This window comes from Hakea prostrata, chromosome 2 (genome assembly GCF_041222555.1).
Source record: "Hakea prostrata isolate BN-2017 chromosome 2, UWA_Hpros_2, whole genome shotgun sequence".
In the NCBI taxonomy this organism is placed as follows: Eukaryota; Viridiplantae; Streptophyta; class Magnoliopsida; order Proteales; family Proteaceae; genus Hakea; species Hakea prostrata.
Window position 1 is genome coordinate 64,017,286 of NC_142601.1, and position 15,534 is coordinate 64,032,819.

Consider the following 15,534-nt stretch of genomic DNA (forward strand, 5'->3'; position numbering starts at 1 on the left):
AGGACTTAACTAGGTTGTAACTATAAATACCCTATTGAAGTCTTATGAATAATATACTTTTAAATGAGCAATTCTTCACATCACAACATGGTATTAGAGCAAGGTTTTGTTTTCATCCTACAGAGGTGCTGTAGAAATTTTTTTTGAAGTCGTTATTCATGTGTTTGTTTTCTTTCCGGGTATCCTGGAACTGTATATTGGGTGATTAAGTGCATGTCTAGGAAAATTTTGTCTAAGGAGTCTGGTATTTAAGCAGACCGGTTGTGTCCCTCCAGTTTTTCCTGGAAATTTCCTGGTGTACTTTGATTCAACAATATACCAATTGGAGGTAATCTGAGGAGATACTTTTCACGTGAATTAGTGGGAGTAATTTTGAAAATATTTCAGGGACTTTTTCATGATTCCGAAAAAGTTCAGGGATTTTTTTGCAATTTGCAACAATTTTAGGGGACTTTTTTGTAAATTTTGAAAAAGTTCAAGGACTTTTTGAATAATTTCTCCTTGCAATTATGGCTGATCCCATATCTCCTTTATCCGGTACATCTGAAGAGTCTCCCATGTCTTCCATTCATAAAGATCGTGAATTTTCTCCACTTCAGATAACCACTGTGAAACTTAATGGAACAAATTATCTTAAATGGTCCCGTTCAGTTTCCCTAGCTGTTGGTGCTCGTGGTCTTCTTGGCCATCTTGATGGGACTTCTACAAAACCCTTCACACCTAGTCTGCAACTTTCCAAGTGGTATACAGATAAATGCTTGGTCATGGGTTTTCTCATCAATTCCATTGAATCTAGCATAGCAGAGAGTTATCTCCTCCTTCTTAATGCGGCAACTATTTGGAAAATTACTAAAGATACATACTCCAGAGTTGGCAATGACGCACAGTGCTTTGAAATTAGACGGAAAATCAATCAATTACAGCAGAAGAACCTTCCTCTTTCTCAGTACTATAACACTCTTCGGGGATATTACCAGACTTTAGATTTAGATGGGAAGTTTACACCGAAGAATGCTGAAGATGCTATCGCCTATCAACAATGGGAAGATAAACACAGAGTTTATGATTTTTTGGCAGGATTGAATATAGAATTTGATCAAATTCGCACATAGATCCTTTCGAGAGAGACTTTCCCTTCTCTGGCTCAAGCCAATGCCATGGTAGATACCGAGGACAGTTGAAGGACAACTATGTTACACACTCAAACATCTAATAGATTTGCATTGGTAGCTGGTTATGGCAATAATAAATCTAGTTCTGGTAATTTTCACCCTCCAGTAAAGTGTGAGTATTGTGGAAAAGAGCGTCATACAAAGGACAAGTGTTGGAAGTTGCATGGACGTCCAACAAATTCCCGTGGAGGAGGTAAAAATGGAATCAAGGGCAGCAATCAAACATCTGCAAATCAAGCCAGTTCTGACACCCTGAGTACTTCAACACCTCTTTCCTTAGATGAGCTCCAACACCTTCGCCAATTGATGTCCAGACTTGACTCATCTTCTCCAAGTCAGACTTCCAGTACGAGTATAGCCTCTATCATTGATCCCTCTGCTGATCCACAAATCCCCACAGGTATTTTTGGTTGTCACAATGTCAATTTGACTTATCCCTCCTAGGTAATCGACTCTGGGGCAACCGACCATATGACAAGCTCATCTACTTTGTTTCATACTTATTCATCTGTTCCCATTGCTCAGGATGTTCGAACGACTGATGGGTTTCTCTCCCCTATCTCTGGAAAAGGATCTATTATCTGTTCGCCTTCTCTTACCTTATCTAATGTCATGCATGTTCCTAAGTTTTAAGGTAATCTTTTATCTATTAGTAGCCTTACTCGTGATATGAACTGCAAAATAACTTTCTTTCTTTCTCATTGTGTGTTTCAGGACCTGGAAATAGGGCTTACGATTAGCAGTGATAAACAAAAAGGGGGGCTCTACTTAATAGATGGGTCCCTATCAGCTCTTTCTACGGTCTCTAGTTCCACCTCCCCTGCACTTTTTACCTTATTACAGTGGCATAGTCGTCTTGGCCACGTTCCTTTACCTATTTTGTCCAAATTATTTCCTAATCTGATTAAAAGGTGCAATTTAAATGATTTTTATTGTGAGGCATGTATTTTGGCCAAACAGACCAGGCATGTTTACCCTATTTCAGATAATCGTAGTAAAATTTCTTTTTCAGTCATTCACTCTGATGTGTGGGGTCCTTCTCGGACCGTGTCTGTATCTGGTCATAGATGGTTTGTTACCTTTATTGACTGTTGTACTAGGACCACATGGGTTTACTTAATTCACCAAAAAAGTGACGTTTTCTCATGCTTTCAAAATTTTCATAATATGATTAGGACTCAGTTTGGAGTGATAGTCAAAATCCTTCATACGGATAACGGAACTGAGTACTTGGGTGGTGCATTCCCTTCCTACTTAGCAAACCATGGCATCATACACCAAACTAGTTGCGTCAACACTCAACCTCAAAATGGGGTTGCCAAACGCAAGAATAGACATCTACTTGAGGTAGCACGTTCCCTTATGTTTTCTATGCATGTGCCTCTTTGGTTTTGGGGTAACGCCGTTCTTACTACGGCATATCTAATTAACCGAATGCCTTCCCGAGTCTTAGACCAACGCTGTCCCCTTGAGGTTCTTTTAGATACAACAGTCTTTACAGTTACCTAAGGTTTTTTGATGTGTTGCCTTTGTCTGGAACCACCATGTTCATGGAAAGTTAGATCCTCGTGGGTTAAAGTGCATTTTCTTGGGTTATCCTCCTACATAAAAGGGGTATAAGTGTTATCATCCTAGTTCTCGTCGTTTTTTCGTCTCTATGGATGTTGTGTTCCAGGAACAAATTCCCTTTTTTTTCCCCAACACCTCTTCAAGGGGAAAGTTTTAGTGAAGAGGTTCCAATGTTTATTCCTCCTTTCAATATTTATCCTGAGATTCCTACAGATGATCCTCCTTTGGAAGATGGAATGACCGGACAGGAACAGCTGGTGGATGATATACAGGGGGAGACTAGACCTGTGAAGACCTATCAAAAAAAGCAACGGGCTGATGTGCTCACAAAGAGCTTGAGCACGAAGATATTCAATTACATTATGAGCAAGTTAGGCATGATAAATATCTAGGCTTAAACTTAAGGGGGATTGTTGAAAACATGGACTAAGGTTTCCTAATTAGAATAAGATTATGTTTCCTAATAAGTCTAGAGTTTTATTTATATATTTCATTTTCCTACTTAGTATAGGACTTAACTAGGTTGTAACTATAAATACCCTATTGGGGTCTTGTGAATAATATACTTTTAGAGGAGCAATTCCTCACATTACAACAAAAGGGAAGCTACCAAATTTCTTCATCCAATTAGTTGGGCAACCATCTGTCTCCAAAAGCTGGAGAAGGCTTTGGAAGCCAAAGGATCTGCAATTGTAGTATTTTAGCATCCTCAAGTCAATCTGGAAAATCTCCACCAAGCACAATTTTGTCGAGGTTAAGTACGTCTACTACTATCTCCTCAATAATGACTCAATTTGGATGGTCCCCCAGCCATTAACCCCTCCCCGGTTTTGTGGAAAAGCTGTCAAATCAATCACTTAGCCTTTTGAGCCACATCCTTATTGATCGCTAATAGGACCTTTATATCCCTCTTAGCCTTTTGAGCCACCTCCTTATGGATTGCTAATAGGACCTTTATATCCCTCTAGCTGGATCCCAAGCATCACCTAGCAGTCCTCTACAATGTCATTGATATTTCATACTTGACCCTTTCAATAAAATTCTCTCCTTTCCCCACCCAGACACCACCCTCTCTTCCCTTTTGCCCCGTCTTCCCCCCAGTTTGAGGATGTCAACCACATCTTTTTCTCCTATTCATTTTCCCTCTCTATTTGGAAGAAAGCCTGAGACCCCATTGGTACAAAAGTTGGAGATGACTACACTTCTCCAAGGAGTGGCATTGGTTATAATGGAGGTTTCTTGGGCAGTATCATTTGCGATGCAAATAGGCGGACTTGGGCGTAAAGGTCGGTGGACCACAGTTGCAGCTTGTGGTCAAAAGGCATTAAAACAGGCTCATAGCAAAAATTGCTGGGTAACACTGCACAGGAAAATCCCCCCTCCCCCTCCCCGGGACATTGTTTGTGCAAAAGTCTTCAACACCAGGTTCGCCTGATGATTTGTGACACAACAGGCAAGCTTATGTCCTAGGCTGCTATGTCTCACATCAAGATGCAACATAATCTCCAAAAGTCGAATTCCAATTTCCGCTCTGAAGACATGATTTGGAAAGCTATCTTCTTAATGTCAACTCCAAGCTCCCCATGGTTCCTCATAATAGATCTATAGTTAATACCCCAAGAAAAGGCATACATTGCATCTTGGGGTCTTGATGTTCCTTTTTCGACTTCATAAAGCTTTAGCCTTGTCTAGTACCTCCCACCCACCCCCCCCCCCCCCCCCCCCCAAAAAAAAAAAAAAAACTCTTCCCCTCTTCTGTGGGGGTTTTGATCATGATTATTTATTTACCGAAAGAAAAATCTCCATTCCAACAGCTAACAGCATCACTAAATATATGCGGAAACCCAATAATTCCTACTGAAAAGAAGAAAAAAAAGTTTGAAAGAATTTCCTGAAAAGCATGGAGCAGAGTAGCAGACAAGGTGCAGAAGAGACCTGGCGTTCCGTTATTTGCAGAAAAGCAATAGTATAGTACACCAACTCCTTGACATTTCTCTCTATAACCTACAATGACCAATTTTCAAGACATGTTTTAACTTGAAGCATCTCGAAATGAGAAAGCAACAAGTAGAAGCAGGAACAAATTGAAACAGTACTCACCTTTGCCAATTTGAAGTTGCCCACAATAGTCAATAAAAATTCAAACAGCTGTAGATTAGGGATGAATGCAAAACTACATTAATGAGTTAGTAAATTGATATAGTATCAATTAAACAGGTAAAAGAGCACAGGTGGCCAATAGCAAATTTAGTCTAAACAGATATTAAAAAAGAAGCAAGTTAAAACTATGAGGTCCATTACCTGCTAAATAATTCCCAATTGATACACTAGGTTTCATTATCCAGGTGGACAGTCTTCCTTCTGTTTTACAAAGAGGTTGTTTCCCAACTTGAACCCATCACCACTAGGTCACAACAGAGCAACCCTACTGGTCCTCTAGAAACAAATAAGAAAGTAAAGGGAAAACTAATATTTCCCACTTTTACTATAGCAAAATTACTACCTTAACCCTAAACTTTTTGAAATTCCAAACCGACCCTGTACTTTGCCTACTTTTACTGTGCCCCCCCCCGCGCGGCCGGTAAGAGTCATTTCTTAACTAATGATGTGGCAGCTTTCCATTTTAACAAACGCCCAAAATAGTGGTGGTTATCACCAATTTACCCTTAAATTAAATTACATGTCTACCTTAGTAAGTAATAGGCAAAATAGAGTATTTTACACCAAACGCATCATCTTCTTCCTCCAAACGAGCCTCGGAATTTGCCCTTAACCCATAATAGGAACCACCCAGATTGATCTTGACTAAATGACAGAAACAATACCAAAGCTTGGAGCTTCCAATGGCAAAACAGGGAAGAAGAGAAACCAACATCTCAAAAAAAGAAATAATCAAAAGATAATAGCTATCACCATATCAGAGAAGTCTAAGGCTACCTTTCTTTATTCATGTTTAGCACCTACAGAGCCCTTCACTTTATCTAGGTCTACTTCTATTCCCCAATATAAATTGGCTTTAACCCATAGGTGTCTTAGGGTTTTGTTTCTTTACTGTTATCCTGCAAATTCTCAATATCTGGTGTGGGAGATGGACAAGTTGTTATCCCAATATATGCTACTTCAATTATCTGCTTTCTTTGCCATTATGGTTATCAAGATTAGAGAAATTAGGAAAGTAAGAGAAGGGGGGGGGGGGAACGAAAAGAGCAACAGTAAAAAGATTCAACAAAATTCTATTTAGATGTCCTCGATGAACTCCTGTAAATGGTGATGATCCATCTTAATCAGTTCACTCGATTTTGTAACAAAGGAAGATGATCCATCTCAATCAGTTCACTCGATTTTGTAACAAGGGAAGATGACAAAAAGTGGCCGTATTCTGTGACTGATTAAGCAACTCATTTGATTCCTCCATTATGTAACTCAAGTTTTTTCTTCTTTTTTATTTTTCTAAACATTATTTGCTTTGTTTATCACTATTGGAGTTTGCTTTCCTGCGATCACTGCAAGATTCGCTTCTATGGTGGTAATCCTCTGTGGTAGTTCTAGTTACAGGAACCCATTCTTCTTTCCTTCTTTGGTTTTCATATTCAGGATGGTGTTATCCTCTTCAATGACCATTTTGGGCTTTACTATCTATTGAATTAGATTTAGCTGAGCAGCCATTTGATGACGAAAACCAGAATACCAGATGATAAAGTTCCATATGTCTGACTATTGACTACATGGAGCAATTGCTCGATTAATCGTTGCTTCAAAAGTGACCAATTTCTGGTTTCTCTGGTTAGTATAATACCTATATTTCTCTGAGTTTCTTGTTCACTTTAGATCTCAGCTGATCAGATATGTTGGTAATGATGAAGGAGGGCAGCTAACCAACGCAGTGAGAAGGCAGCACAACCAGCTAAGTAGGGCAAGTGTTCATGGAAACTGCAAGTCAGAATAAAGAACCCTTCTTCAAGCTAAACCTCCACTGTAGGTGTTTCTTTTGTTCTGAATACTGAAGAAGATGGGTGACATGTCTTCACCCATCACTTAAAACTATATGCAGGGATATATTTGATGTACTTAAATTTAAAGGGTAAATTCGTAATTTGATATCGTAGTATTCAAGTGAAGGATACAATGGATTTTTTATATTAAAATACCTAACAGACACATAACACCATTAGACATGAGGGGGCCAATAGTAATTTTGGTAGATGCAGGGTTTGATTTGTAATTTCACTATCGCACAAGGGGCAACAGTAATTTTCCCAAAAGTAGACTAACTAAAAGAAACTAATTTTCTTTCTTCTCTCTAGCAAAATACAGCATCACAGCCTGTGGCACAGAGGGTGCTCTTAGTCTAAAGCTTCAAGAACTCATCAAAATAAGCAAATGACCCATTTATATCGACTTCCTAAGTTCATGAATACCCACTTCATGGTTTATTTGTTTAGCTAAAGCAAAATTTTCCTTTATTCCCAAATGGAGGAAATGACAACCACAAACAAAAACATTCTAGCGGAAGGATTTTTCTTCTTATACAAGAACATCTGAATATGATATTTCTATCCGCACCAGCACAAATGAAAATATCCCCTCTTGTCTCTTTCTTTTAGGAAAAGAAATAAAGAGGTGTTGTTTTTCCTTGCCATCAACAACCCACCTCCCCCCCCCCCCCCCCCCCAAAAAAAAAAAAATGAAGGATCCACTAGTGTCAGCACACAGGCTGTTTCATCATTCTGTACATCAAATATATTGATAATTTGTTCTCTCACTTCTTGGAGAAGAAAAGCATGTACCCAAAAGACAATACCTGGATGACAAAGCACTCAAGACTTTTTTCTGCACCATCCGAGTCATAACTTCCCAGATAAGGATCATCTATACCTTGAACTGATGATGCCTCGTATACTCTCAAAGATGATACAAATGTCTGCCACAAAGGTGTCACAATAACTGCAGCAATATAGGAGATTAGGTCCTTAATTTAAATACTGAAAACATCAATAAAAAGACCCCAAAACAGTGCTAGATTTAACGATAAAATTTTAATTCATTTAACGGACCTACTCTCTTTTCTAAAATGTTATAAAAAGAACCTAATTGCTACTAAGGGGGAAAGACCTACCAGAAAACTCTGCGTCCGTAAGGCTTGGGAAATTCTGCACAAACTGATTTAAGCATTTCAAGACCTGACAATTGGAAGCCCAAAATATCAGAAGATCAATCAACGATATATTTAACCTGCTCTAGTAAACCAGATAAACAACCTCATAATGATGACAGTTTTTAGGGACAAACATTAACGTACCTCCATTCTGACATTCCAATCATCAGGATCCTCAGACCTCACTGGAGATTGTAAGATGAAGGAAAACTGATCCATCCATGATTTGAACATTGGTAGCATCAAATCACTAGTTTCTGCCTGATCAAATAGTACTAAGCTGAGTAATTTGAAATTGGACCAAGCCAAACCCTCTAATCCATCAAAAAAGTACCAGAGCTAAAGTCCAATAGAGCAGTCTGAGAATTGATGTAAGATACCTTATATACACCACTCATCGTCCCGAGAATAGAAATGCATGAGTGCACAATTGAAAGGGCCTTTGCACGCAAATGTTTGTCATAAATCTACATAAAAATAAAAAAGATGATTCAGAATTAAATGAATAAATGTGGTGAAAATGGTAGGACAAATTACATCTTAGTAAAACAGGAACAGAGTAGATCACAGGGTGCTGTATGTTGAAACAGATGATGACACAGTCAAGATTTCGACTTTCTACGTAAGAGGACCTTTTATGAATAAAGTACAGGCAACAGCTCCCAAGGCAGAGATGGATAGTTAATACAATATAAAAGCATAAATAGAAAAAAGGGCCTGCTCTATAGAATTTTCAAATGCTGGATCAATTACATAGATAACTAATAACTAAAAGAATAATATGTTTACCCCAAAATATTGAAAATATTAACATCATCAAGAGACAGTATTTTCCCCCACATTCTTTCTAAGTGTATGGTGTTTACAATTGTGAAGAAACAATATGAAAATGTGATGCCATAAACTAACCTGTGGAGACGATACAATTGTATGCAAACAAGGGAACAGAACTGGGACTAACTTTGGCACCACTGTATCATCCAAATCTCCGGAAAGAAGAGCCAAGCATCTTAGACCTCCACGGACTGCACAATTTCAGAACATTAATTCAATTGAATAACCCCCACACACACACACCCCACACCCCCCGAAGAAAAGAAAAGAAAAATTGAAAGTCGGTCAAATGAGGCTTAGAAATCAGCAACATGCTTGAATACTAAGATAGAAACTACCTTTAAATACTTAGGAAACAAGTAGAGAAGAAACTAAATAAAGTCTTCAGCCTACCAGAGCTGCATATGCAAGTGGGTCCAATCAAACCTTCTAATAATATTTTCATTAATATCCAAAATAGGTAGGCTGTGACACTGTTCACATGAGTGTTTTTGCCTATGTTTGGCCCTTTTAGTAGACCAGCTGGTTTGGTTTGACTTGGTCCAGTTGGCTCAAGCAAGGCTGGTTTGCCCGTCTATATTCTACATCAGCTTTGGCAAAGATTTGCAGGAAAAAAGCAATTAAAAAATAACAAGTCAAGTTTAAAGAGGCATTGCATGTGCTCCAGTTCCTAAAAGATGCATACACATCAAGGTATGGAGCACAAGCCTCAAAATAACAATAGTTCAGAATTTTACATGGGAATACATACTCAAGCCAACTCAATTCAGCTAAACCTAATCTCAACTAAATGGGCTTGACTACATGGATTATAGTCCGCCAATAATAAATAATTAACAAAAAAAGTCCAATTCCAATATAGTAAAAACCTTTTCCGAACTAAATGAGATCAGCTACAGATTATAGTCTGCCAATAATAAATAATTAACAAATGTCCAACTCCATCACAGTAAAAATGCCAAAATAATTTCACTTTCCCACCATTATGAAGAGAACTACAACTTGCAGCACTCTAACCACCAACAGTCCTCTCCCCCCCCCCCCCCAAAGAAAAAGGAAAAAAAAAAAAAAAGAAAACCAAAATAAAGAACAAACAATCTGTAGTGTGAAAGTGCATTTTTCCTAGAGGCCTTCAAGCATTTCCTGATCCCAACTTGAGGCTTATCAGCTTTGCAAAAGACACCTCACAAAATGATCAAATTGAACACTAAAGAAAACAAGTTTGAACATAACACAAAAAATTAAAAGAGAAAACACCATCCAGCTTGACTGGGAAGGTGTTAATCAACACAATTCTCAATTCCACTCATATAATATCAAGTACGATTGCAATTCAGAAACCAAAGAGTTGAACCCATTTGGTTGTAATTTAATTGAGACATAATAAAAGTATGAATCTAATGAAAGTATTGAAGTACTGCATGCTAGCACCATAACTTTCATTGCATGGTTTTTTTTTGGATGATTAAATTTTCATTACATGGTTATAAGCTCTAAATATTTAAAACTACGGAGCACAGATCAAGAACTCATGAGATCTCGAGATTACTTTCCAATACGCAATACGAGATAATAGGAGAAATAGAAAAGTGCAATGTCTTGCAAAATATCTTGGTCAAGTCTAAAATCTCTGCTTGACCAAATATCAACCCAACTCAATATATAATTAAGTCCTATTTTCTCTGTTGAATATAGTGTTCTTCACACTTAAAATTGATTTTTCACAGGATTCTTTGTCAGAGTTTCCCCTACAAATGATTCCTACTACATCTAGTGCTACAACCAATATAGCGTAGTTTCAAACACATCCAAGCATATGTAATTTGAACATTTGTAATGCCTATTTAAATCGTTTTACCTGAAATGTATGATTCAATTACCTTTTATGACAAAATTAGTTGTAGAATAAGGTATTTAAAACTTTAGTTCATTGCAAAGGCTACAACCTATGGTCCGAAATCAAAATCTAAGTTAGATTTACCTTTTCATAAATCTTAAGTGTCACTGTTTTCAGAAAGCCTAATATAGGCTATATGCCAAGTTTCCGCTGCATGGTCCCCATCTCTGATACAGGACAACCAGCATGGAACCAAGACCAAGTGAACCAGCAATGGACCAGACCAGCCCATTCAGTTCGATGGTCTTTTAGAAGGCCAAAAAGAGGCCAAAACAGTGTTCATGTGAACAGTGTAAAAAACCATTATTTAGCCTATCAGGAATGTTTCATAGAGAATTCGTGGGCCCAAGATCAGATTACATGAAGATTTTATCCTTGGGAGATTTAGGATCTTAGTTTAGTTTCTATTTTGGTAGTTTCTATTTTAGTTAATTATGTGGCTGAAATATAAAAACTAGTAGTTTCTATTTCCATAAGATTCTATTGTCACTAGTTACTAGGATATTAGTTTCTATTCATACTTCATTGTCTACTAAGTTTCTATTTCTTGTAAAGCTTTAAGAGGCCCTTACATTGCAATAAAATAAAATAAATAAATAAATAAAGACTTTTGGAGAAGAAAGAAAAAAAGATGAATTGAAGCTTTACCATTGGGTAGGGGTGTCAATAAACCCTGTTGACCCGGCCCAGCCCCTTCAGCCCGACTTTTTCAACCTAAAGGGCGGGCTTGGGTTACAAAATAAGCAGCCCTGACAGGGTCAGATCAGGTTCAGGTTTGGCCCAACCCTGTGTTAGTTTAATCTAGTTAAAGTTGTAATTAAAACATAAATGTAACACTAAAACATGCTTGCTCAGTTGGTAAGTCTATCACTTTTCAACCAACACGTCTTGGGTTTGATTATGTCTAAAGTCATATAATCCCTTTTCTCAAATTAATTATAGTTCATTTAATAAAACTTAGGTTTAAGGTCAGGTATATTAGAGCCAACCCCAAACCCTGCCAGATTTAATCAAGGTCAACTTGACCCTACCCCACCCTATCAGGGTTAATCAGGGCGGGCCAGGTTGGGTTAGGCCCTGTCAGGGTCGGGAGGGTTGGGGATTTTTGGGTCGGGTTAGGGTTCAAGTCTGACCCAACCCAACCCGGCCCATTGCCCCCCCAGCATTGGGGGTTTTCAGCCACCCCTTCTCTCTCTCCTCTTCTCTTCTTCTTATGAGTGTTCTTCTTCTTCCCTTTCCACAAGTCTAATTCTTCTTAGATTTCCCCTTCTTTCCGTTATCCTCTTTATCCTTCTTTTTTCCTCTATTTAGTCCCACATTAATTGGTATCATAGGACAAAGCCCAAACTTGGATAACTCTATCTATTGGATTCGTCACTCTCTCGAGCTTGCTCTTAATTTTTCTTCCTTACTAAGTTCCTTTTTCTTATGGTCTGTCTTCCCTACTAATTCTTCTTCTCTATGATTTGTCTTCTTTATTTCTTGTTCATTCTATGATCTTCCTCCCATTATATTCTCCACCTATTCACTACCACTGTGATTAACATCACTCTCGCAAAAAAACTTTATCTCTCTTAATTATGCACAAGTTCAAAAAAAAGGGGCATACTTCCTTCTTGGACAAGTGCTTTCCATACAACTTCAGTTTTAATTTCACTAGAACTCAAGGACAAGTTTTTTTTTAAAGCATGGAACTAGGACCAAGTGAACCAACAATGGTCCAGCCCAGCCCATTTAGTTCAGATAGTCTTTAAAAACGCCATAAACTGTTCATGTGAACAGTGACATAGACTTATAGCCCATTATTTAGCCTATCGGGAATGTTTCATAGAGGATTTGTGGGCCCAAGATTAGATTACATTAAGATTTTATGCTTGGGAGATTTAGGATCTTAGTTATTTATGTGGCTGAAAAACAAAGACTAGTAGTTTCTAATTTCAATTAGTTTCTATTTCCATAAGATTCTGTTGTCACTAGTTACTAGCATATTAGTTTATATTTTTAGTCTACTAAGTTTTTATTTCTTATAAAGCTTTAGGCAAGCTATAATCCTATAAATAGGCCCTTACATTGCCCCCAAAAAAAAGGGACTTTTGTAGAGGGGGGGGGGGAGGATGAATTGAAGCACTAGCATTGAGCGTTTGCAGCCCTCCTTCTCTCTCCTCTTCTCTTCTTCTTCTCCTTCTTTCCCCTATCCTACTTAACCTTCTTTCTTCACCATTCAGTCCCACATTAATCTCCCATAAAAATAAGTAAATAACCCCTAAGATGGCCATCTGAGCTATCCCAAAAAAATGCAAGATCTCACCACAACTCAGTTTTCTGAGTAAGCAAGTTGGGCCCAAGTTCAAGTTCTAGATCCATACCACAAAGATCAAAGTTATTTCAAATTACTGTCTTCTAAAATTTAATTTGTCTTAATTCTAATAAGAGTTAGAATAAGCCTATGATTAATGATTTGGTTCATAGAAGCTCCTTGGAAATCAACAAATCGATTGATCTTGACAATATGTTCCGCATATGTACAAAAGCGAAATAAAGGAAAAGTAACTACTTTATGAATCTGATAATGATAAGACAAGAAAGAGAAAAAGGATACCAAAAATGTTACCTCCATTCATGTTAGTCAGGTCGCCAATCAGCTTTAAAAGAGACGGCAATAAGTTTGGCCACTCCTCTGGCCAATCATAATGGGCAATGGATGCAACAGCCATTCCAACCGCTGTGCAGATTTTCCCATGAGGGTCATCCAATGAAAAAAGTAGTAGTTGACGTATAACTGCCTGACATATGACTCAATAGAATAAGTGACATCTGAAAACTCATAACATCATAAGAAGATCCATGCGAGAAAACACCCCCCCCCCCAACCCCAAAAAAAAAGAAGAAGAAAGAAAGAAAGAAACAGATAAGTAAATCAAAACATGTTAAGGGAAAAGGTCAACCAATAGTGAACATGAAAATCAAGCAATCAAAACAGTTGAGAGCCAACTTAGAACTCAAAAAATGATTTTAGGACTCTCAAAGACAAAGTGGATTTCAAAAATATTCATAAACTATAGCAAAATAAGCAAGAGATGAATTCAATAATGACAGTTCTTTAAATAAACAAACAATGGTACAGCACTAATCTCAAACAGGGAATTCAAGAGGGGTATCAGCTTGAAATAGGATTGCAGTTATAGGAATAGAACCTTAGAGAACATTGAGCAACTCAACAATAACAATCTGATCTGTAAAAAAATTTGGTCCATCACTCTGATCAGCCGATATAACAGGTATATAAAAGATGATCTGAATCTGACAGACAAATTTACAGTTATAAAGCAAACCTACTAAAGATAGGAGAGCTAGACAGCTACAGAATCAGTGGGCAGATTCGAAGAAGTAGAAGAACTAGAACACAGAGAAAAGATGGTACCTTTTAAAGGCAGATCAAAAAATAAAAAGAAAAATTCAGGTATGGGCAAGGTTATCAAGGTACTGCCTAAGCATCCACGCAGTCTCTCTGGGGCCGCTTGTCACCTAGACGCCTTGGATTTTGATACCCATCACCTGCCTTGATTCCCAAAGATGTTGACATATGCACTGTGCTCAATAGCAACAAGACTCTTGAAAAATACCCAAATTTTTGTATGGAAAACCAATGCAAGAGAAACCCTAGAAACTAAGGGTCCTACTAAGGCTGGTTACACATGTTCTACTAGAGATAGTGTTCCGGGGGAAGTTACTAAACCAAGATGGTAGCAGCATATAAATTGATGAACGTGCAAACTAGACATGACACAAACTATACCAATGAGACACATAAATCCTAGCAAACAAGCATTGATTGGGAAACATAGGGATGGGCATCATGGGCAGCATAATACCCAAGATTCTTTCAAGATTGCAAAATAATAGAGGCCATGCAAGTCCAAATCATGGTGTCTATACAAGTGAAATATGCACCCTTGACTCCTTGAGTATTCCAGACACATATAAGAAGGCATAACTAGATATGCCAGTTTAATGTGTTATAATTTAAGGGTAAGCTTCTATCTTTTGCCGGTAGAGTGGTGCTCATCCGATCTGTGCTACAGTCTTCCTATCTCTATCGGTGCGGAATCTTCTTGATTCCCAATCTACCATCCGTGCCATGGAGTCTTTATTATGTGCCTTCCTTTGAAAAGGGCAGGAAGCCATGCGTTCCATCCACCCAGACAATTGTCTTTCATTTGTCGCCCTACCTCTGAAGGTGGCCTGGGAATCCGTCGAATCAATGATGTTATATCTTAATATAGCTTGCCTTCTCAAACTAATTTGGAAAATTGCTGCAAAACATGATTTTATCTAGGTTAGGTGGGTCTACTCATTCCATCTTCGTTCGGATTCCCTCTGGACTGTCCCTATGCCCTCCAATCCCTTTTAGGTTTGGAGGAAAATTATCTTGTTGCGCCCCTGCGCCATCTCCGCTATCTCTACTTGTATCTCCTCTGGCTCCACCACCTCCTTCTGGCTTGATCTATGGCATCTGATAGGCATTCTTTATAACATCTTTGATCTACGTACTGTCTATGGTTCCCATATCCCTAAAACCACCCCCTTGTCCAATTTCATTTCAAATGGAGCCTGGATCCCTTCCCCCCTCCCCATTCTCACACAAGTTTGGGAATCCCTCCCCGCATCTCTAACTCCTCTAGAGATCTCATTGTTTGGCTTCCCACCACCTCTTCTGCCTAGAACCTCATCAGACCCCATAGCCCTAAGCCCCCTGGCCCCCTTTGGTTTGGTTCAAAGGCTTTATTCCCCGCCATTGCCTTACCCATTGGAGAGCCCTTAACCTTGCCCTCCCAACCCAATCCTTCCTTATTGGCCGCCATATCCCTGCTAACCCCAATTGCATCCTTTGCTAGAACAGTTTGGAG

General features: G+C 38.4%; 1 protein-coding gene across 2 annotated transcripts in view; it reads right to left on the reverse strand.

Moving 5' to 3' along the window:
* Positions 1-15,534, reverse strand: part of LOC149025670 (ARM repeat superfamily protein) — a 47,312-nt gene that overhangs the window by 23,575 nt on the left and 8,203 nt on the right. Inside the window, exons 4-11 of one of the 2 annotated variants that reach the window (XM_089145864.1) lie at positions 13,239-13,410; positions 8,806-8,921; positions 8,277-8,363; positions 8,041-8,157; positions 7,858-7,921; positions 7,543-7,685; positions 4,842-4,889; positions 4,677-4,745 (exon numbers count right to left, since the gene is read on the reverse strand). In XM_089145864.1, the coding sequence (XP_089001990.1) occupies positions 4,677-4,745; positions 4,842-4,889; positions 7,543-7,685; positions 7,858-7,921; positions 8,041-8,157; positions 8,277-8,363; positions 8,806-8,921; positions 13,239-13,410 (816 nt within the window). The remainder of the gene's footprint in view (positions 1-4,676; positions 4,746-4,841; positions 4,890-7,542; positions 7,686-7,857; positions 7,922-8,040; positions 8,158-8,276; positions 8,364-8,805; positions 8,922-13,238; positions 13,411-15,534) is intronic. The other variant, XM_089145865.1, reaches the window with a different exon arrangement.